This window comes from Citrus clementina, unplaced genomic scaffold, assembly GCF_000493195.1.
Source record: "Citrus clementina cultivar Clemenules unplaced genomic scaffold, Citrus_clementina_v1.0 scaffold_6, whole genome shotgun sequence".
In the NCBI taxonomy this organism is placed as follows: domain Eukaryota; kingdom Viridiplantae; phylum Streptophyta; class Magnoliopsida; order Sapindales; family Rutaceae; genus Citrus; species Citrus x clementina.
In genome coordinates this window covers 19,468,730-19,491,970 of record NW_006262139.1, presented here as the reverse complement: position 1 = coordinate 19,491,970, position 23,241 = coordinate 19,468,730, and the positions used below count along the sequence as shown (strand labels likewise).

Below are 23,241 nucleotides of genomic sequence, written 5' to 3'. Positions count from 1 at the left end.
AATATAAATTTAAAAAATAATGTCTTGCCTTATAAATCCTCATAAAATCTAAAAATAATCGTACATTTTTTACAATTACCAGCAAGTCAACAATTAGTCTTCTTCTTCCCTTCGTTTTCTCTACTTCTTTCCTTTCCTTTTTCTTATACAACGCTAAACGGTTTGACCATTCTTTTTTAATACTGTTATACATGATTGTCACTGATATTACAATAAATATTACAATTAATATTTACAAATAAATTATACAACTGAGACATTCTATTGCCATGTACTCCTCTGAAACGTTGCCTAAATTCTGTAAATTCTATTTAATATTTGAAGGTTTTATAATATATATTACAATTAATATTTACAAACATATTATATAATTGATATCTCCTCTTGGCATGTACTCCTTTGAAGAGCTATTCAGATTCTTTAAATCCTCTCTAATATTCAAGAGGTGTCCATTTCATTCACATTTTGTGAGAGAGAGATTATCTCTACTCAATTATTTAATAATTGAAGAAAGATTGAAATTAACCCTCATAATGCTTTTATGGAGACTCGAACTCTTATTCTCAATATTGTAAGTGCAAGAAGTCTCCCACTAAGGCAAAAGTCATTAATAATGGTTTGACCAATTAAAGCAAGTATTTGGAGATTAATTTATTGACTTAGAGATATTGGAACGGGGTTTGACCAATTATTCCTTGAAATAATGCGATTCAAGTGAAATCAATTTTAAAAAATATAATAATTACATTCCACAATTAATCCCTCTCTTTCTATCTTCTTTCAGCCCAGTAGCGAACTTTGGGTTAATTAAAGTCCAATCCGTATTAATATGCCAATTTGTAAAAGAATCTCCATATATTTTCAGTAAAGTTCTAAATGGTAGAATGAAAATTTTTATTCTAAATTGATTTTTTTTTTTACCAAATTATAAGAAGGATTAGAAAGCTATAGTTTATGTAGAATTTTTGTGCAATTTCAAAAAAAAAAAAAAGTCCTCAAAGGTATATTTTAATAGGTTATTTAAGAAATAAAATTTATTATAAATTAATGGACATAGAAATTTTTTTTTGTGAATTCAAATAAGTCCACTCATTTAGAAATTGTACCTAGTATCTACTTCTTTTTATCGGACAATATGATTATTTTATACATTACAATCATAAAATAGTAAAATTATTTTTGAATGATAATCCACTTGATTTTTTTTTTTTTTTTTGGTGGAGTGTTGTGTGATGTTATTGTTTATATTCAATGCTAAGCTAACCTCTTGTGCTTCATCATTCGTAGTCTTTAATCGCATGTACATTAAAATAGCAATATACAACTAAGATGAAGATTATATCAATATTATATCAACTAAGATTATATCAACTAAGAATTGGGGAGATTGCACATCTACTAAAAGAATATATATCAATATTAATGGTCGAAGATAATAAGAGATAAGACAGACTGAATTGATCCGGTTTCTAAACTACTAATTTATTCAAATTTTAAGAAAATATTATCGGATAAATTAGAGCACATATCTTATCTCCTCTTCAATAAAAAAACCCAAGCCCGATTCTCCTTTATGATCGGTTCTTACCCGATCCGATTTTTATTGCCGGGTCTTCTTCAGATTCCAACTCAGAAAATTTTTCTAGGTTTCTTCAAAACGGTGGCGATTTAAACCAATTTGTCAGCTCATGTATCTCTGCGTCAGCACGTAAATCGGTAATTTTCATTCTTCAGATTTAATTTTTGTTGAATTTTGAACAAATTTCATTTTCCCCATTATAAATTATTCTCCTTTTCTTGCACGAGTAACAACTTTTCGATCTTTTTGATGCGTATTACTGCTCAAGTAATTTGTTGAAGTAGCTCAAATTTAATATTTTCTTTACGCACGCTTCGTCATTTGATAGGTTACAGGTACCACTGAATGTAATTCGTAATATTTAGTTGATAATAACCTTGGTGATATTGGTTTCTTGATCTAATGAATTTGATAGACATAGAACTGTCTAGTTAATTCTCCACTTCAACTGCACACCAAAACAATAATTACCATTTAATTTTATGTCTTATTTATCTTCAAAATGCACAATGCACCTACTTAAATTCTTCTAGACGTACATATCTCATAGGTGTGGAGTCTACTGTATCTATTCTGCCACTCGAGCTAATGTCCAACCTATCTGTAATTGATTTTCATGTTTTTGTGATTTACATAAGTACCATAAACAATGCTTAAAAGGTGGTTTTGAATCCTTTGAGAATGATAACGAAAGTGAATTCTTTAATTAGTTTGGAGGTTGTGCCGAATTAGCATGTAATTCATCTGAACACTAGTCTTCAACATTCTAAAATGTCTAATCCTGTGATTTTTGTTTTTTTGGTTCTTTGGGCCTGTAGTCTAGTGGGAAATTGTTCTAGTGGGATTGGAATAGTTTGCTGGTTTGAATCTTTTATAGTGACCAGTGATATAGCTAGTAACATGTATTCTTAGTTGGTGTTCTTCAACCACTTAGTAGGATTCATTGATACAGGGTATCTCTGTGTTGACATGACATGTATGCATATGAAATTGCTGTTTAGTTGAAGAGCAACGTCTTTGTTTTAGGTTGTATTTTATTTGTGATTCTAGAGGCATTTCTATTGCAGTATTTAATGTTTGGAGCCTATTGCCTAATGTATAACAAGCAGGTCTATAACTAATGGTCAAGCCAAAGCAAAGACCGTCGAAGGCTGTGCCTGAAAACAACTCCAATGCTGAGTGGAACGAAGATGAAAGTTGGGTTATAGTTAAAAAACAGAAGGTCACCATTCTGGTTCCTCCTTTGCCTTTGGCTAATATGTCCACTATGCCAAATTTGGGACCCAGTCAACTGCAAGCTATGCCTACAGAAACACTTAACACACAGTCACAGCATTCAAATGAGGCACATTCCAAGAAGATTTTAGTTGATGAACAAGAGAAGTCTACATCATTGGCTCCTAGCAGAGGTTTCCAGATTGCTAAGAGAACTCCACGTCAGTACATTGCAACCATAGCCAGGCCACCAATTATAGATTCTAGGACGGAACCAGAAAATCTAGGTCGAGTTCATGTTACAAAACCACATAACATAGTTGAGGTATTAGACACATCAAAAATCATCAGGCGGCCAAGATCTTTTCACTGCATCAGTGGTTCACTTGATAGGAGCATGTTGCTAAATCAAAGGCTAAGGGCTATAAATCTTGAGAGGAAACTTCGAAAAGCGGGTGGTTTGAGCCGATGGCTAGCATCACTTGGACTGGGACAGTTCATTCAGCTTTTCCAGGGAAAGTGTGTGAATAAACTTCAGTTGGTGAATCTAACCATGCAGAAGCTTAAGGATATGGGTGTGGATGCAGTGGGCCCACGGAGAAAGCTGATGCATGCTATTGAATGTGTTTGCCAACCGTATTGTTTTGAGGCCTTGTAAATATTCCTAGGAATTAAGGCATTTGGCAAATAACTATGCGGGAGAAACTTTATCTCCCTTGGGGTGAAAAAAAAAAAGAAGCCACCTTGCTGCCGACTTATATAGGTATTTGCACACTGTATTATACAATCACTTGCCTTCTGTAAATATAAAAAAATGGCTGCAAATCACGACAGCAAATCAGGTTCTGGATTGGGTTGGAGTTCATTATTATACAGTTCAGGTTCATAGTTTTGGATTGGATTTTAGATGTTTCAAGCTTGAGTTAGGGTTTTGAAGTCGAGTGTCAATTCTCATGTTGCAGTTAATTTTATAAGAGGTTATAACTTTAGTGTTCATTTCGTCAATGGACATTGTATAAGCTGGATGGCAATGGTAGCTGTAATTGCTATTTTTGGCGTGCTTGTTTATGCAGTTTTATATCCTTAGATCCTTTCATAGGCTGCTGCTTCTCTGTTTTTCCTTTTTCTTCTTTCAGTATTTTGAGTAGATATGTGAAATTTGATGAACAAGTTTAATTTTTTATCAGGGCTTACAGAACTTGCAGAATTTGTCGAACGAAACAAATCAAATGCAAAATCTGAAACCAGAATCTGGCATGCATGATCTTATTATATGGTATACTGGAATGTCCATAAGTATTTCTCTAAATGGTAAATAACACAGGAAAAGATACAGTGCGAGAACAGCCCCATTACGTCTCATTATCGTGACATTTTACAAATCCATCGGCCATTAGAGACGTGTCACATGCACCTCTATCAGATTGTACCACAAACGAAGCCCCCTTCTTTGTTTTTAACCTAAGACGTTTTCCCAAAGGTGATTTCATCTCTTGTTTTTGCTTTACCAGAACAACACTGTGTCTGCTACCCGCAAAGTGACGACAGAATTCATAATGATGATTACGACGATGTGATACGCCAATCCGGATATGATACGTAGACATTCCTGTTCAGTTGATTGATGTAAGCTCTACCCCTTTTCAACTCCACTCACACTCACATCGACGTGGCACTGGCATCGGTCACAGACCAGCGCGAACTTCTGTCGTTTCCATGTGCCGCCACAAGCCGACAACTCCCACATCAAACAAAGCCCAGCCCACAATCAAAATTTAGCTGAAAATGATAAAATAAAAATAAAATAAAACCAAAACCAGCTTGCATTTCAGCAGCACCAGCAAAACCCTCTCCGAAAAAAGGATGGGACAAAATTTAGCCAAAAAAAAAGATAAAATAAAATAAAACCAAAACCAGCTTGCATTTCAGCAACACCAGCGAATTCTCCCCCCCGACCAAAAAAAAAGATGAGACGAGAAGAAGGTGGTGAGAATCACATGAGCAATGAAATTGAAAACCCTTTGCTGCCAAAATCATCAGGAAGAGTAACGGGAACAGCTTCAGCGGCTCAAACGCTGGGGAATATAATTGTATCAATAGTTGGGACTGGCGTTTTGGGACTGCCTTTTGCTTTCCGTGTTGCCGGTTGGCTTGCTGGATGTCTTGGCGTCATGATCGCTGGTCTCTCCACCTACTACTGCATGCTCCTTCTTGTCAGTATAAGTCTCTTGTTACATATCTTTATCTTTTTTCTTGTGAACGTTTCTGTTTGTCTTTTTTCTCGTTCTTAGATGTTTAAATTCATAAAGCCAGATGCATTTTTCTTTTGTTTTGTGCTTTTTGTGACTTGGTATTGGTCACTAACCGACTGAAGTACTCTAAATTGTTTAAGAGTTTAGGGATATTGGGTAATTTGTTGTCGTTTTCACAAATCGAAAAGATGTCATGCAGAATTTACTATACACTTTTGTTATCTTAGTTTTCAAATAAATTATGGCCGCTACTACAGGCGGACTAGGAAATATGATTTGAAAGTATTTCCTCTGTTTTTTTCTCTGTTTTTCAATTGAAAAGCCAATTTATAAGTTCTTGTTCTGGCAGATTCAATGCAGAGATAAGTTAGTATCTGAAGACACATCCTCAACAGAAACAAAGACATATGGAGATTTAGGTTACAAATGTATGGGAAAAGCTGGCCGCTTTCTCACAGAATTTCTCATTTTCACTTCCCAATGTGGAGGTTCAGTTGCATATTTAGTGTTCATTGGCCAAAACCTCTTTTCAATATTCAAATCCTACACCAGCCTCACGTATCGTTCTTTCATATTCTTAGTAGTGCCAGTTCAAATTCTGTTATCTTGGATTAATTCTCTCTCAGCTTTAGCGCCTTTCAGCATTTTTGCTGATATTTGCAATGTTTTAGCCATGACACTTGTTGTTAAAGAAGATGTACAAAAGATTTTAGGGGGTGAATTTTCTTTTAGTGACAGGAAAGCAGTGAGTTCTAACATCAGAGGTCTGCCATTTGCTGGAGGAATGGCAGTATTTTGTTTTGAAGGATTTGGTATGACTTTTGCATTAGAGTCATCAATGAGAGAAAGAGGAAGGTTTTCCAAGTTGCTTGCTCAGGCTTTTACTGGGATAACTCTTGTGTATGTTACGTTTGGTTTTTTCGGTTTCATGGCGTATGGTGATGACACTAAGGATATTGTTACTCTGAATCTGCCTAAAGATTGGTCTTCCATTGCAGTTCAGGTAATTTCCTATGTTTCTCATGTTACATATTGCACTTGCTCTGTTCTTATCCGACTTAGGTTTTGTTCAAAAATTTAAAGAAGGAAGCCTAAATTTGTTAATGGATATTTTTGATAACGAAGGTTTTCTAAATGAAATAAAAACGATTGCTTTTTGATGTATTGACATAGTTAAAATTTGTATTCTTGTAAAGCTTTTGATATCAAAAAGTCTTAGGGAACACATTAATATAATCCAAGGTCTACAGTACTTGTGCCCAAACACCAAAATCAGATTCTTCATTGTTCCTACTGTGGAGTGGGATTAAAAGAGTATGATGACTTCCGGAATTAGATGAGTTTCATGCATCTAAAGCCATGAGAAATACAATATTAAAATGTCATGCCCACCTGTATTCTTTTTGCCTGTTAAATGATTATCATCTCTACAAGTACTATTGAATCTTAGATCACTTTTCCCTTTGAATTTATGTGCTTCATGATTTTGTCTTTTAGTTTGGAGAAAAAAGAAATAAATTTAAGTCTCTTATTTCTTTAACTAATCATTTTGGAGGGTTGAGAATTGAGGTGCCTGAGTTTTTACAGTAATATTTCATAATCCACCCTTAAAGATTAATCCTACTTTCTCATATGTTGTTGCTGGACTAACCTTAATGATAATATACTGGCAGATGGGGTTGTGTGTGGCACTCATATTTACATTTCCGATCATGGTACACCCGGTTCACGAGATTATAGAGGGGAGTTTGAAGAAGAGCTCGTTCTTTCAAACGCACCCGTGCATTTCTTATGACAACAATTCGACCACTAGATTAGGAAAGTTCATGATATACATAAGTCGAGCAATTTTGGTGGTTGCACTAGCAGCAATAGCATCGTTCATACCAGGATTTGGTGCATTCACATCGCTTGTGGGCAGCACCTTATGTGCTCTAATCTCTTTTGTTTTGCCAGCTTTATACCACTTAATATTGCTAGGCTCATCTTTGAATTTCTGGCAAAGATCTCTTGATGTTTGCATATTGCTGTGTGGATTGCTTTTCGCCGTGAATGGTACTTATAACTCCATAGTAGGAGTTTGAACAAATCTGGTATGTTCACAACGAACGAAACGTACCGGCAAATTTGTTTTCTTAGAATTGTGTATTCTGATTTTGTAATAGATGCAAGGGCTTCAAACATTTTACAGTGACTGTAAACTTGTTTGACTGTAAATAATTTCCATTGAATCGCAGTTCCAAGAAAATTTCTTTTAAAATGTAATTTTCCGTGTGAGCAAATATTTTTTTTTTTTGGGGGGGTCAATGATCAAAATCAGTGTGCTTTAGCTCCCTGATATTTACGAACTTAATTTGAGTTAATTGGTCATTAATATGTTTTGGCTATGTTCGACTTTATGGACTTTATTTTGTCTCCCAGGTAGATTTGCACGTTCTGGGGATTATTGTTGGTCAAAAATAATATATCTGGGTGGGGTTCCGCTGATATGTGACTCGTGATGTTCATAACTTGAAAAAATGATTAGGTTTAGCAAATCAACTTATAAATATTTACAAGAAAATTAACACCACTAATATATTCGGATATTTATATTTATAAATATTTCCACAGTATTGTTAAAAAATAAAAATATGGATTTTTTTAGGTACCGTGCCCTGTACATGACTAAATGCTTAAAAGATCAACAAAAATCAATAAATTTGAGCATTCGACATTAACCAATGTGCAGGATACACTAGTCACCAGAGCTTAAAAATATCAAATTCAGGCTATGTATATGATTTATGACTTTAATCAATTGGTGTGTGATTATTTCTCAGCAAAAACAATAGAAACATTGATGTAACATCTTATCAAAAAAAGGGGCTATTGCATTTGATATGTTTGGGTTGAGTGTATGTTGGATTGACTGCTAATTTAATTGGGCTCACTGACAAAAAGCCCATTTATTATTATTGTAGGTATTTATAAAGAAAAAATTTCATACTTAATAACGAAGCACCATAAAATAAATCATCAAGTAATTTCAATAATAAAATTCAATATAAATAAAATCATCAATAAAGCATGATGCAACTGCATCCATTTTCACAAGCATACACATGAAATCATCTACATCTTTCATCTTCCCTAAAATAGGGAAATATGCATGATATACGGCCCTATCATTAAAAAAAAAAAAAAAAAAAATACAATAGAACCTCGTTAAATTAATAACCTTGAGATTATGAAAAGTCTAATAATTTAGTAAATATTAATATATCAATAAATTTCTATTAATTTATAAAGGAAAATAACGTTCATAATATGAATCTTCATAAAGAATAAGAGTAGTATAATTAGAGATTATAGCAATCCTGTCAAGTTGTATGATAGAATTTTGATCTTGATTGAGTGAATCAGTCACTTAATAATCATTTTGTCTAAATTGCATGACCGGATCACGTTACATAGTAACTTATTAGAGAAGATATTTTCGAGGACAATATATTAAGCTGATCTCTCTAATTTATCATAACAACACATAAATAATAAAACAACGACATCTTATTCAAAAGGGGTAAACAAAGCAATAATGACTAATAAAATACATCACATAGCAAGTACGACAAATAAAATTATAGACATATCATATATATTTTGTGTCAAATTAGTTCATTATTAATTTGTATATTCATTGGTCTCGTGGGAAAAAAAAGATTTATTTTAAAAATTTATTATCTAATAAATTTGTCAAAAAATTTTAATTTACCACAATAGCCCTAAAGCCAGAGGCAGATGTAGTGTAGGACTAGTGGGGGCTCAAGCCCCCACTAAAAAAAAAATTATCCTTTTTTATTTAAAAGAAAAATTAATAAATTTTTAAATAATCTCTGTCAAATGATCAAATAGTCTCGTTCTTTTAGTTTTTACAACCACAATAGAGAGAACATTTTCAACAATGAATTTTGTGAAGAATGAACTTCAAAATCGGATAAGAGATGAATGGATGAATAATAATTTGATTGTTTATAGAGATGTATTTAATAGTGTTGATAATGAGTCTATTGCACAACGTTTTAAGAATATGAAATCGCGTAGAGAACAATTGTAAATGTGTTATAAAAAAAATTTATATATTCAAGTTTCAATTTTTACATTTTGTTGTTATTTAATTTAGCCCCCGATAAATTATTTTTTTAAATCCACCACTGCCCTAAGCGGAGACCTACAAAAATTACTATTTAATCGAGATTATCAATTTATCAAATATTAATTTAATGAGATTTTACTTTATAAAACAGATGAAGATTCTCTAACGTTACAATATATTTTTAAATGAATATAATTCGTAATATTGTTATCAGTTTATAACTATATATATATATATATATATATAAAAGCTTGAAGTCTAGGAACATACAAAAATATCTATTCAAATATCCTGACGTCAAAAATATCTATTCGTGCAATAAAGAAAATAAATGACACATAAAAGATAAACTTGAAATAAAATGTCACATACAAATAAATAATACATGTAAAGTTCAGAGTGGAATTTTTAATATCGAGCAAAATAATTGGACCTTTAAAATTTGTTTGTCACATAGCTGTCTTCCCAACAAATTTATTTCTTAAAAAGCAGATATTCTTCTCTATATGATTGAATTCTTAGCTGGTGTCTGTAAATTATAATGCCCTCTCCACTAAATTAAACAAAAACAAACATGATAAAGAGATATTGAGGAAAAGATTACAAAATCAAAAAGTGAAAGTGAAAGAGAAAGATAAAGAAAAAGAGAAACAAGAAGCAAACATTGATTCTCATTCTTGTGTCACAAACAAACAGATAACTAAAAACAAAATAAATGAAAGATCAAATGATAAATTTTAATGTCATTTTCCTTAGCAAAGCCATGACAAAGAGACAGTTACTTTATTAATTTCGTGTTCATTTGCGACCGCAAGTTGAAGGGTATTCTTAGTGTTTTGTTTTATAATGTTTTTTGTCAATAAAGATACGATGACAATGGAACAAAAGATATTCATGTGGGCACCATGGCTGCTTAAGATGAGAATAATTGCTTCTCTTTGATATAGTTATAAAGATGACTCAATAATGTGGTACCTTAGTGCGTACCTTATGAACAATAATGTGGTTTCTTTAATTTGTCTACTCCAATCATAAGAATGAAATTATCGTAAAATTTTTTATTCTTTTATTATTACGAGTACACATAAATTTTGTTTCATATAAAGCTTATCAACGATTGAAAAAAAAAAAAAAAAAGGAGATAATGTATAATTGGCACACCGACAATAAATGGGTTCACCGCCTCGTTATAAAATACTCATCGGCTCTTTTAACAACCTTTGCCTTTGTTAGTATTTTTAACAGATTATCATCGGAAAAAAAAAAAAAGAATTAAAGTTTTGGCCTTTGGATAAGCATGGTTTGAATTAATGGGAAAAGGACTGCTAGACTCTGATATTTAGGAAAAGAACATAAAAATCTCAATATTTCGAAAAAGACACACAAGCCTCTTTTTTTTTTTTTTTTTTTAATTGATAAGTCAGTTTATTTTAATAGAGAAAAGGGTAATACTGTACATTTATAATAAAATACACGAAAGTGACTATTAATCCCTCAACGTTAAAAAAAAAAAAGAAGATATAAAACTCCCAATATTTCTAAAAAAAGACATATAATCACTTTTCCATTAATAAATTTTCTTTATTTAAATTGATAAAAGGGTAGTAATAGCAGCAGCAGCAGCAACAACAACAACAATAATAATAATAATATTTAATAATAATAATATTATTATAATAATGATAATGACATTGGTTAATAATAATAATGACGGTCAAGATGATGATGGTGGTGATAATATTACTTTTTCTTAATTAAAATAAATGAAATTTAATTATGAAAAGGAGTTATATGTCTTTTTCTTTTAAATATTGTGAAGTTTTATATCCTTTTATTAAAGGTTGGGGGTTAACAATCTTTTTCTTTGTATTTTGGTATATGTCTTTTTCTTTTAAATATTATGGAGTTTTATATCTTTTCATTAAAGGTTGGGGATTAACAATCTTTTTCCTTGTATTTTGTTTTTAAATGTATAATATTGCCCTTTTTTCTTTTAAAACAATCGCAATTATTAACACAAAAAAATTATATATCTTTTTTAAGATGTTAGGAATTTTTATGTCTTTTTTCTTAAAGGTGAGGGACCTAACAGTCATTTTTCCTGATTAATTTTTAATTAAAGAGAGAGAAGAAATCTATCATATGTTATGGTGACACTTTGGAACCCAAAATACAAACTAAATCATCCGTTACTTTTTCCCCCACCACGCTCTCTATGATTCCACATCACATTGCATCAATTACAAAATGCCACCATTTTTTAATGGATTTGTTAACTTTATTTTTAAAAAATTATATAAAACTTTCTCTTTAATGTTTATTTTATAAAATATTCCATATCGTACTAAGTTGTTGTCGCAATGTCACTTATTCTAGGATCCCTTATTCTATTGTTTATATTTGTATTTGTATTTTTTAAAAAAAATTATATAAGACATGTGGCATTGATTCGTACAAACTTATCACATCAATGTATATAGAATTTGTAAATATCGCATAATTTAAAAAATTTTCATATCTCAGTCGGGATTCTGCTCCAATATAAATAATTACACAGCATATCGTACTTCCTGTAAAAAGGACATTCAATTATATCCTCAAAGGAAAAATACAAAAAACAAAAAGACAAAAAAGGCGGGCGCAATCCTGATAAAAATACTTTTAGGCCACGATTCTTACATTTTTACAAATAAAGGCATAAGTTTAGCAAGTTATATCAATTAGGTCCGCAAGTTCTATTTTATTTTTTCTTTAGAATTAGAACTTTATTTAAAACCAAGGCATCACTTTACGGCTCACAGCAAGTGAAAGATCTCCTGTTGAGTTCAGAGAGGACAAGTCTAATTTAATTAGGTGATAAATAATTTGATTACATATTTTAGAAGCACGTCTAAATACAATAAGATTATGATTTGAAACAAGATTTTTGATCTCGTTAAAGGTTCATACCTTCTATTTAAAATTATAAATAACCAAATTATTTATATAATATTAAATTTCAATTATTATTGAATTGTTGTTTAAAATTGAATTCAATTAAAAATTTGTAACCGGTCTAAACTAACATCAAACATTAATAACTGAAAGTTAGATTTTCTTAAATCACAAAGGTAAAAACAAAAAATTACAACTATAAAATAAAAGCATTAAAAATATTTCAATCATTCGATAATAACCATTCAAGTAATAAAAATGTGAAAGCTTTCTTAACAAAATAGAAAATCACAGTAATTTAGTCTGATTTATCTGACATTATTCATATGGATGTTTAAGAAATTCGTAATAATGTTAAGATATAATACTACATATCATTTTTGGTTTATTGATGTGCTTGCATAACTCTATTACGCATTTTCTTTCTTGATCGGAGTTTTTGGTTTTTGTTGGGAAAAGAAAAAGCTCATTCAAGTAAAAATAATCAAAATCAACTTCAGGTACTCACCCCCATAGCATCAATTTACAGACACTCCAGGCCTATTACATGTTTGATAAATAGAAAACAAAAGTATAATTATTACATCATTAATTGAAAATATAAAGATATTCAAAGGATCCAAAATGTTATTACGCCATAAAGTTAGCACCCATATAACGCCCACTGAAACTCGTTTTTGACTTGCATCATTTCAGTCGCACCACCTTTGCTTTGCGCTGCCACGACCTTTGCTCTCTCTCTGTCCTTTCTCCTTTCTCCTTTCTCCTTTCTCTGTAACTCCTCGAACATAAAACCCTTACTTTCTCTCTCTCAGACCCTCAAAAAACGCCGATTTTCTCTCTCTACGAAATGACCCATCCCTTCACCAAACTCACCACCACCGCCTCCTCAAAACCTCCGCCACCTTTGATAACCTTCACCTTCCTTCTAATCCTCTGCATTATTGGCTTCTATACTCTACATCATCCCTACCCTTCACCCGCTACACCCCCACTTCGAAATCCCCAAACTGCCCTCCACTTCCAAAAGACTTTCCTCTCTTTGTCATCCAACTACACAGTCTCTTCTTACCTCCGCGACCTCACTCACCATCCTCACCTCGCAGGAACTGAGCCCTCGTTGGACACAGTCCGCTACGTTCAGTCACACTTCGAACAACTCAAGTTTAACACTCATACCGTCGAATACAAAGCGCTTTTGTCGTATCCCGTGCATGCTTCTGTTTCAGCGCATTTCAGCAACGGCACTACCGTTGAATTGTCGTTGACTGAAAAGGGTATCTCTCAAAATGCGATCTTGGACGTTGTTCAGCCGTATCATGCGTACTCGCCGTCCGGGTCGGCGTACGGTAAGGTTGTGTTTGTGAATTACGGGAGGGAAGAGGACTATCGTGCGTTGGAGGCTGCGGGGGTGAACGTTAGTGGGTGTGTAGTGATGGCGAGAAAGGGGAGTGTTTTATCGAGGAGTGGAGTTATTTTTTTAGCCGAGGCTAAAGGTGCGATCGGGGTGCTATTGTACGCCGAGTGGGATAGGTTAAGGGGGGGTGGGGTTGAGAGAGGGACAGTTATGAGAGGAGTGGGGGACCCACTGAGTCCAGGGTGGGCTGGGGTTGAAGGAGGGGAGAGCTTAGATTTAGAAGACAGTGAAGTTTCAAAGAGATTTCCTAAAATTCCATCTTTGCCCTTGTCTTTTGAGAATGCTCAGATCATTCTGGGGTCTCTTTGGGGTGGCTTTGTGCCTCAGTTTTTGAATGATTTGGGTCGGGTTAATGGTGGGCGGGTCGGCCCGGGACCGACTATGGTTAATTTGACATTTCAGGTTGGTTGGTTCCTTGGTTTGATGCATGTTTTTTTATGACTTTGGTTTTGGCCTTATTGTTATAACGGCCCTATTGTTATAACGGGTATTATTGTTGGGTGTAAATTATATAATTAGTTGAATATGGGCTGACTTAGGCTGTGTAAATAGAATTATGAACAACTTTGTTGCCAATATTTTGATAAAGAAACTAAGAGTTGTAAATGGTAGAAAAAAGTTACTTTCTTTTGTTGGGGCCGTGTCTATTTATTGAGTTATTCGATTGTTTGAATAATAGAAAGTGTTCTAAATGTGATAAGTTTTCCATGTTGGACAAGTGGAACATCAAGCCTCCTTAATTCTGATTGTAATTAACTGTTCCAAGATGATAATTAATGTGGAATATTCCGAAAAGACGCTGATGAAGCATATTTGGTAACATATGACATTTTTATGGAGTTGTTTGGAAAGGGAGTTTGTTGCGTTGTTGGAGAAAGAAACATCAGTTGAAGCAATTAAAGGAGACACCCGGGAATTCTCTAAAGTAAGCATAGAAGTTGGTTTGTTGTGTTGTGGAGTAGGACACCTTGGTTGAAGCATATTAGGAGAAACAGAAAGTTCTCTAAAGTTTAGAAGTTGGTTTGTCGTGTTGTTAGACGTTAGCATGCCACACGTGATTCTTTATTCAAATAGAAATGTGTTGTCTAATAGATTCCGGAGCTCTAACTTAACGTTGATAAAATTAGGAACCTACTTTGGATAGGTGGAAGATTTGTTTCCACACCCCCTCCCCCCTTTCGTGATTATACAATCAAATTATAGGGTCATATTTGGGGTTGTTTCATCTGCATAACTTGTATAATCAAGGCTTTGTTGACTTAAACTGGATTTTTTTATATTGTTTCCTCTTCGTCTTTGTTATTAGAAGCTCACAGTGGAAATATCAAAAAATTTAATTCTTAAATTCCAGATCTTTTGGCAAGCTGGTTCTGAATAAGTGGTATGTTTCATGATTTATAATTTTTCCTCTTTCTGTTCTTCTAGGGGAAGAAAAAGGTGGCGACAATTTATAATGTTTTTGCAGTCATAAGAGGGCTAGAGGAGCCTAATCGCTATGTGCTCCTTGGCAACCATAGAGATGCATGGACATATGGAGCTATTGATCCCAACAGTGGGACCGCAGCCCTACTTGATATTGCGAGACGATATGCCCTTTTGATGCGCCTGGGGTGGAGCCCTCGAAGAACAATTATTTTCTGCAGCTGGGATGCAGAAGAATTTGGGATGGTAGGTAATAATCAGTCTTCAGTGATCATTGATGTACAATGTGGTTTATGGGCTTGGATGTGTCAGACAGTGATCTGTGAATCCTTTTAGTTATTTTCTTTTCTCCCTTTAAAGCAGCATATTAGCTGGTCCAATACATGAATGATGCATCAAAGAAAGACATCAGATCAAATGTAAACAGTAGACTTCTATGGTACTTTGCTCAAAACAAGGACCCATATTACGACTTTGTCAGTGATTTTAAGGATCAGGGAAAATAAAATCTATGACATAAGAGTGTTAGGCTTGACCCATGCTGCCTTGCAGTTTCAGCTCCTTTTCATTTCTAATTTCACGTCTCCATTTGGGGTTTTCACGTTTGGGGTTACTTTTTATCATCTGCTAGAAAAGAGAGAGGTCTTTCAGTAATTTTCCTATTTTACTTTCTTCTGAATGGCTGCTGCACTGATCTTAACTGTGATGCAGTTCAGTAGTCAGTGACCTGGCTGTAATTGTTGAAAGAACAAACTGTTATATTTTGTGTGCTGACTGCTGATGAGCAGAGGGAGTTGTGGGGCCCCACTCTTGTTAATATCCCTATATGCATGCTATAAAATCTGCCTGTTTTTGCTAGTTATTAAATCAAACAAGGATTTTTCAGTGGAACATTTTTGTGCTTACACCCTGAATGAAGTTATTGTATTGGTCCCTTTTATTCTGCTTTCAGATTGGATCCACTGAGTGGGTTGAAGAAAACCTTGTGAATCTGGGTGCCAAAGCTGTGGCCTACCTTAATGTAGATTGTGCAGTTCAAGGGCCAGGATTCTTTGCCGGGGCAACTCCTCAGCTAGATGATATTCTTATTGAGGTCACAAAAATGGTAAGTTGGGGAAGAATAATTGACTATGATTTCAAAATGTTTAAATTAGTCTTCAATTATCAACTGGCTTAACATACGGATCAACTAACATTCACATCGATTTCAGGTAAAAGATCCTGAATCAGAGAGTGGAACTTTATATGATCAGTGGTCAGCTCCAAACAGAATCTTCAATGTAAGGCTTCTTTTTATATGATTATATGTGCATACACTTTTGAATCTTATGCATTGTCTTTCTGTGACTTCCTATTGATTCACTAGTGTAAGACACCCTAGGGTTTGCAGGACTAGTGGATGTGCTATGGTCAATCTTCTGTGCTTTTTGCCCTTTTTTTTTTGGGAGATGGAAACTTATCCAGGATACATGAGCCTTTTTTTCCCCCCTAATTGCAGATCCAAAGACTTGGTGGAGTGGATTCGGATTTTGCTTCTTTTGTGCAGCATGCTGGGGTCCCTTCTGTTGATATGTACTATGGAAAAGGTTTGGCTCTCGTTTTCTACATCCTTTAATGGAAATATTTGGTTACATTTGGGGATGAGACGATCTGGTGTTAAATTGTGTAATAATATAATATGAAAAGCTGTCACTTTTTTGTGTTTGTCAAGTGCAATCAAACAGTTTTTTTACTTATTTTTTTCATCCTCCGCGCCAGTGGAGGATTTGAATAGTGCCCTGTTTATACCCATCATTTTGGTTAGAGTTAGTGGCAACTTCTAATTTGAATGTTGTCATCTAATTTGAGTAACAGACTAAAGTTTTTAAGGCCATACAGTTGTAATACAAGGATCTCTTGTTTTTCAGATTTTCCTGTCTATCACACTGCCCTTGATACATACACCTGGATTGTAGGCCATGCAGATCCTTTGTTTCATCGGCATGTGGCTGGTTAGCTTTCCACCCTTTTCACCTGTTGCCATATAAGATATTTTGCTAAAAAATACTTATCAATAAAGTATTTACTCAAAAATTTCTTCATCACACATTATATTTTTGTTCTGTGTTTTAGTTGCTGGAGTTTGGGGGCTTCTGGCCCTTCACTTGGCCGATGATTCAATTTTGCCATTCAATTTCCTCTCTTACTCAGATCAGTTACAGGTATGCATCTTGTCTTCTCATAGTTATTTCAAGACTGGTTATTCAAGTTCTTTCCTGTTTTCTACCCCTGAAATATATGGTTCTTAATTAACATTTAATTTAATGGTTTTTTTTTTAATTTTGCTTTCTTTCTTTCTTTCTTTTTTGGCACTGAGATGTTGTGAATTTAGTTAATACAAATCATTAAAATTTGAGTTTTGACTTAGATGATTGGGTCTAGATGTATTTTGTCGAAGGATGGTTCAAGATTTTATGGTCATGTCTGTTGCTGATGGTTTAGATGAGATGTTTTAAGCTGAATAAAAGTTATTCTAACAACGATCATTCATTAAATGGAAGAAAAAGAATACTGATCACATGTAAGTGAAGGCCTGTAGTTTTGAAAAGGGTGGTATACGGAACACTGCTTTACTGTGTAATAAAATTTGTCTAAATCTAGAGCCACTGTTGTGCTTCCGGGGCATCACGAACTTAATATTCTATTCCTTATTCCTTCTGAACTGTGACAGGAGAATAAAGACATCTTGAGCAACTTGTTGGATCAGAGGATATCTTTGGATCCTTTAACTGCGGCAATTAAGGATCTAACCTCTGCAGCTAAAGATGCTCAAAATGAAGCAAAGGTGAGATCTGGAAAATCTTATTGGAATTAATTAGTTCAAAAGGTCGCAAAATTTTCCTATGGAAAGTTTCTATCATATAATCACTTTTACATTGTGACTGCAGAGGTTAAGAGAGCAAGAACATTTGGGTGGTGTTGAAATCTTGAAAATTCATGATTTGAATGATCGGCTGATGCTTGCAGAAAGAGGTTTCCTGGACACTGATGGGCTTCAAGGAAGGCAGTGGTTCAAACATCTTGTAAGTTCTTTCCTATCCCTTAATACAGCTAGACCGATTTCAAAAAAGGGTGATGGTTTACAGTATATCCTGGATTTCTGTTTCAAAACAATATCAAGAAAATATATGGTCCTAGATTGACATCTATATTAGTATATTAGCTTCATACATGTGCTCATACAATTGAACCGACAATTGAACCGATGCTTTTAAAAGGAGCAGCTTCTTTTCAGACTTTTCGGGTTATTTTGAGAATGAGAGAGAAATTTGCAATCGCTGTCTCTTCCTTCTATTAATGTAAACTTCTCGTCTTTCTCAATTGACAGAATCTATCCAAATTCAACTTGATAAAAAAGACGGTCGGTTTGTTATTACTAGCCATTGAGCGTCTGTGTCAAGCTCTAATGATGGTGACACTTGTCGTTTTTGTAGATTTATGGACCTCATGATGAATACGAAAGCAAACTGAGCTGCTTTCCTGGAATAGCGGATGCTATTTCTCAATCGACAAGTATGAGCAAGAAAGACGGGGAGGCTCTAATTCAACATGAGGTCTGGAGAGTTGCGAGAGCCATTCAAAGGGCAGCCAGTGCTCTTAGAGGGGAGCTAACCTGAATTTTTACCGAAAAGATTAACGTGCAAATAATAGATGAGAGGAGACATTTGCATTGTACATAAACAGTAGCAATGTCAATCCCCTTTTTTTGGGGCTTTATGCAGTGTAATCTTAAGGTACATTCTGTTTAAAGTTGCTGTAAATTGCAATCAAATCCATGAAATATAGAAGAGTTAACTTTATGAGTTGATGTAAATTGTTATAGAAGTGTATACAAACTGAACTGAAGGCCCTTTCTTTCCTTTAACCTCAACAAGCTAAGGTGCAGCTGTGAACATACAATAGTAGCTATAATAATTAGACCTGTAATTAAATTAGTTAAATTATTTAATTCTAAATCTACTCTACTAAAAGATTGGAACTGACTTCTATAATTGTATGCTCGAATAATAATTCGTCACAAGCCACATTGATTTCTTTACTGCATAATTTTTTGTACCACATCATTAATTAAATCGATATCTCAACTGTCCAATCAATTTAATTACATCTTGTTCCTTGATTCTTACTGGTTTTCTCTAATGATAATTTTCAACATACTAAATATGTTGACACACTCTGGCCAGAAAATTTAATGATCAAGTACCGAAAACTCATCAAGAGATGTGTTGTACAAATTCTATATTATCAATCTATAACTCTAATATTCATAATTGCTCCCACCAAGATACCGGGTAATCTTGACTACAAGTATGTGTCGTGCCCATTGGTAACTCAAATGGAATAACAATTACAATCATTAAATTATAATTAACTCAAGATTAAGATTACAGTAAAATCAATGCCTATGAGATTTAATAAGTCTGACAGTCATTTCAAGGTTAATTAAATCTCATATGTGATCCAGCTCAATGTGGTCAAACTACATCAGTAAATTCATGCATGATTAAAACAAATCATTCAATGAATTTACTTGAGTCTAAACATAAATAGAGCGCCCAACTCTATTTATCAATTGCGAACTTAAGTTATTTAATCACAAGATAACTTGTATTTATGTCTTATGTGAATCCATATGATGATCACATAAATACATATAATATGATTAAACAGACCTTATTCAAAAATATTTATGAAATTGAAAATATCTCCAATATTTTATTAATCAGAAAATAAATTAATATGCTTTAAAAGAGCATATAATCCCAACAGTTTCACGGTTTGTTTTTCTATAATTCAATAAAATATAAAAACATTATTTTCTAACTTCATGAGTAAAAAGTGAAAAGTTGTATTTTGTGTTTTGTAATTCATTTTACCAAACAATTATTCGATTTGTTTTCACATAATGAAAATCAAAACTCCCCTCACAAGGTAACTAAACACCATACAGCCTGGTAGTTTTCTTTGTTTTTACTTTTTGAGAAAAACAATTAAAATTTATTTTAACTAAGAATCTTAGTTAAAATTATTTTTTAAAATTAAAATCACAAATAAAATTTAAACACATTTTCCTAATTTTTTTGTTTAAAGAAATATCGTACCGCACCCGTTTATGAAAAGGAAAATTCCAACTTCAAATACGCAAAAAGGGAGATAATTGAAAATTTAAAATAAAAGAGTGCTTTCCTTCAAGGTTTTGTTTCCCGCCAAGGATAGGCGCTCCATTCATTGCACATCCAAAACGAGTTATAATCGTAAGTGAATCTTTCGTTTCCAAATTAAACTGTAGGTCTTGACAGAGGCAAGAGAGCTTCAACAAAATTCAGAAAAAATAGAATGGACGAAAATATCTCAAATCTGAGCAAAAGCTTAGGATGCTTCTGCAATCATCTTGAAGGTAGCTGCCAAGCTTTAAAGGAATCGGTCCAGCGGCGTCCGATTCCTCTGGATTCAGCGTCGTCGACGTTCGTACAATGCCTGAGCCGCCGCGTCACATGCCTCACCAGCGATGTGAATTTGCTCGACTCGATGTCCTTCGGTACGGTGTCGTTTGAGGAGTTGTTAGGACACTGCAGTGAAGTTTACAAAAACAACCAAACAAATCTTCTTGAGCTCCAGGATCGCCTCAAAGGCTTCGGTTATGTTCCCGGTATGTAACACTTTCGCTGATTCGCTCTCTATTTATTTATTTTTTCCCCTCTTCTATAATATTAAATTCGAATTAAAAAATTAAATTTTGATTCGTTTAGGACACTAGAGGCTGTCAATTGAGTTAGCTTTGCTTACAATTATTTCCATTTATCAACGTAATTCTTCAAAATTATGTCCTTTTTATTTAGTATTATTATTTTTTTGTGTGTGGCTCTGTGATTAGAACTTGAGGTTGATGATGAAGATGAGGATTCCAGTTTGTCGACAACATTTGGGTTAGGTTCAAAGGATGGTGTGGATGCACGGTCACCTGCTTCTGTGGCACGATCGTTCATGAAGAGCTTGGATGAGGACCCTCTGTATCCTTGTTTTATAATTTTGAATCAGCATTGATGTGATCACTCTTTTATACATTTGCATATCTTGTTTATAATGGCGTGAAAAGTTTTGTTAACTTAAACAAGGGATGAGAAAAGGGTCATAGGATATACTTCTTTTTCTCCTCTAATCAATTGAATCTAGTTCTTCATTGGGATTTTGGGAACAAGAGCTGATGAGAATCTGAGATACCACTCAGTGACATTAAGTTGCATTTGATGCCAGCTTGGAATTTTAATCTTTTGCTCCTCTATTATCATAGTAACTGAAGGGTGTATGGAGTTGAAATTATTTTCATAGAATGTTGAAAAATGGCTGACAATGCACGTTAATAACTAATGGCAAACCTTATTGACGTAAATGTTTTTGTTTCCTTGACATTTCTTAGACTTGATGAATCACTGAGTTTAAAGAACCTTGGGCTTTCAGATGTTTGTCTCGCCACTTTAGCATCTGAAGGTTAGCAACAATTGCATCATGACTAGCACATTACTTTAAAGAACACTAGTTGTGACGAGTTTCAGTTGGTTGATACCACTGCCAAACTTCTTAATGCAATTACAGTTAGGTTAGATATTAGACTAATAGCTTTTACATTCCTAATTTTTTGATTGACAGTCATATCTTTCTTTCTTTCTCTACAGGTGACAATAAGACTGATGATCCAGATATCGGTATTCAAAAACCAATGAAGTAAGTTTTGAGCCTGGAATGTTACTTATATTGTGCAAGGTTCTTTTAACTCCTTTCTTAAAAGCCTTCAATCTTAGATCTTATGGGGACAAACTGGACATGAAGGATCCGTGTCAACGTGCTGCAAAAATTAAAGGTAGATTAAAAAGCACCTAATCAATTTAAAGAGTCTTGTTACAATGACAGGCCTAGTCACATTGTATTTATCATTTATTGTGAATATAGGTGAACAGAAAGATGAGCCAAAGTCATTTGAAGCTTCTGGCCCCATTATAAAGGTATCAAAAGTTGATTATGAAAGCCTTCCTTCCTACATGAAGAGCCTAGCACCATGGGAGGTATGAAGTTTATGTGATGAAACTGCATGACATGAAGTTTATGTGATGAAACTGCATGGCGTGAAGTTTATGTGATGAAACTTGTGTATTTGAGTGATGCATTTCCGAAAATAGAGATTCCATGAATCATTTGTGCAGGGGTACAAGAAATGGCTTTTGCATTTGGTTTTGGAAATATTAGATAACCATTAAGAAATGCCCTAGTTTTGTGAGTTGCTTATAAGGCTTGTTGATTCAAATTATTGAAAATGCATTGAGGCTTAGGCTGAAGTATCTTATTGTCATCGGATGAGTATCTTTCGCAGCAAACATGGCACTCAGACAACAGTGTGCTGGAAAATTTTGGAATTGGACCAGGCCCGCACACCTTAGCTTAAATTTGGACACTTGGGCTGAAATTTTGGGCGGCCCATCACATTATGGTGCCTTGCTTTGCTTTCATGTCCAATAAGTATTTCGTGTCTTTCTCTTACCACTTAATGAGCTATGGACAGTAATGGGACAGGCCCTGGTCCTAAACAAGCTATGCCCTGGGCGGCCAGACCGAAGAACTGTAGTTCCTGTTTACAGATATATCAATAAGTTTCCATTAATTTAAAATTCAATAGTTCTAAACAATGTTGTATATTAAGATATTTGAATCGTCTTGTCTGGGATTTCATAGCATATAGCTTTTATGATTGTATCCATGATTTGTTGACTTGTAGGATCTGCTGGCTGCTGTTGATAAGATCAACTCGAGCTTGAGCCAGAAAGAGAGAGCCAAAGGATATAGCCATTTTCTTCAGGATGAAATTACATCTCTGGGATTAGGTATGCGTTTTCAGCCAAATATAATAACTTCTGCATTCATAATCTTAACTTTGCTGCCTACACATGCTAATACTTCCATTAATTCACTTGTCATTACGTCATAGAGTTTTCTGCTGTTATTTGGTTGTCTCAGGGCCTAAAGCTAGGGTTTATCTGCTGCTTCTCATGCGTTTGAATCGGCTTGTTGTTGAGACTATTGATGGTGTGATATCCTACCGACTTTATTAATAGAATATATCGACTCAATTGGATTCTTTGATCAAGTCAGCAGAACACATTAAACCAAGCAAATGTTTAGAATTGTTGTGGATTTTATGTTATCAAATTATTTTTGCCAAACATAATTTATTTCAGTCGTTAAGTGAGTATTAAAA

General features: G+C 33.9%; 4 protein-coding genes across 5 annotated transcripts; all 4 read left to right on the top strand.

Annotated features, from left to right (window-relative positions):
• The first annotated feature begins 1,407 nt into the window (after window positions 1-1,407).
• On the top strand, window positions 1,408-3,975 carry LOC18038492. The gene is made up of 2 exons (XM_006429924.2): window positions 1,408-1,716; window positions 2,689-3,975. The coding sequence occupies exon 2, from the start codon at window positions 2,700-2,702 to the stop codon at window positions 3,450-3,452; it is 753 nt and encodes a 250-aa protein (XP_006429987.1). The 5' UTR covers window positions 1,408-1,716; window positions 2,689-2,699; the 3' UTR covers window positions 3,453-3,975.
• Window positions 3,976-4,602: 627 nt separating this feature from the next.
• Window positions 4,603-7,277, top strand: LOC18038491 (amino acid transporter ANT1). The gene is made up of 3 exons (XM_006429923.2): window positions 4,603-5,007; window positions 5,396-6,049; window positions 6,720-7,277. The coding sequence occupies exons 1-3, from the start codon at window positions 4,762-4,764 to the stop codon at window positions 7,128-7,130; spliced, it is 1,311 nt and encodes a 436-aa protein (XP_006429986.2). The 5' UTR covers window positions 4,603-4,761; the 3' UTR covers window positions 7,131-7,277.
• Window positions 7,278-12,792: 5,515 nt separating this feature from the next.
• LOC18037990 (probable glutamate carboxypeptidase AMP1) lies at window positions 12,793-18,853 on the top strand. 2 transcript variants are annotated; one of them, XM_006429922.2, is made up of 10 exons: window positions 12,793-13,934; window positions 14,958-15,200; window positions 15,907-16,059; window positions 16,166-16,234; window positions 16,453-16,540; window positions 16,862-16,945; window positions 17,067-17,155; window positions 17,665-17,778; window positions 17,882-18,016; window positions 18,428-18,853. In XM_006429922.2, the coding sequence occupies exons 1-10, from the start codon at window positions 12,966-12,968 to the stop codon at window positions 18,608-18,610; spliced, it is 2,127 nt and encodes a 708-aa protein (XP_006429985.1). In that variant the 5' UTR covers window positions 12,793-12,965; the 3' UTR covers window positions 18,611-18,853. The 2 variants fall into 2 exon arrangements, with proteins under 2 accessions (XP_006429985.1, XP_024037685.1); XM_024181917.1 differs by lacking the exon at window positions 16,862-16,945.
• A 1,306-nt stretch (window positions 18,854-20,159) lies between these two features.
• LOC18038490 lies at window positions 20,160-23,197 on the top strand. The gene is made up of 8 exons (XM_006429921.2): window positions 20,160-20,643; window positions 20,869-21,004; window positions 21,412-21,482; window positions 21,668-21,716; window positions 21,794-21,852; window positions 21,942-22,054; window positions 22,762-22,867; window positions 23,001-23,197. Exons 1-8 carry the CDS (start codon window positions 20,331-20,333, stop codon window positions 23,093-23,095), a joined length of 942 nt encoding a protein of 313 aa, XP_006429984.2. The 5' UTR covers window positions 20,160-20,330; the 3' UTR covers window positions 23,096-23,197.
• Window positions 23,198-23,241: the final 44 nt, after the last annotated feature.

Coding starts and splice junctions, on each gene's coding strand:
- LOC18037990 (XM_006429922.2), top strand. CDS start 12,966: ATGACCCATCCCTTCACCAAACTCACCACCACCGCCTCCTCAAAACCT. Junction 17,779..17,881: donor ATGCTCAAAATGAAGCAAAG/GTGAGATCTGGA, acceptor TTGTGACTGCAG/AGGTTAAGAGAGCAAGAACA. Junction 18,017..18,427: donor GGCAGTGGTTCAAACATCTT/GTAAGTTCTTTC, acceptor TCGTTTTTGTAG/ATTTATGGACCTCATGATGA.
- LOC18038491 (XM_006429923.2), top strand. CDS start 4,762: ATGAGACGAGAAGAAGGTGGTGAGAATCACATGAGCAATGAAATTGAA. Junction 5,008..5,395: donor ACTACTGCATGCTCCTTCTT/GTCAGTATAAGT, acceptor TTGTTCTGGCAG/ATTCAATGCAGAGATAAGTT. Junction 6,050..6,719: donor GGTCTTCCATTGCAGTTCAG/GTAATTTCCTAT, acceptor ATATACTGGCAG/ATGGGGTTGTGTGTGGCACT.
- LOC18038492 (XM_006429924.2), top strand. CDS start 2,700: ATGGTCAAGCCAAAGCAAAGACCGTCGAAGGCTGTGCCTGAAAACAAC.
- LOC18038490 (XM_006429921.2), top strand. CDS start 20,331: ATGGACGAAAATATCTCAAATCTGAGCAAAAGCTTAGGATGCTTCTGC. Junction 22,055..22,761: donor AGAGCCTAGCACCATGGGAG/GTATGAAGTTTA, acceptor GTTGACTTGTAG/GATCTGCTGGCTGCTGTTGA. Junction 22,868..23,000: donor AATTACATCTCTGGGATTAG/GTATGCGTTTTC, acceptor TGGTTGTCTCAG/GGCCTAAAGCTAGGGTTTAT.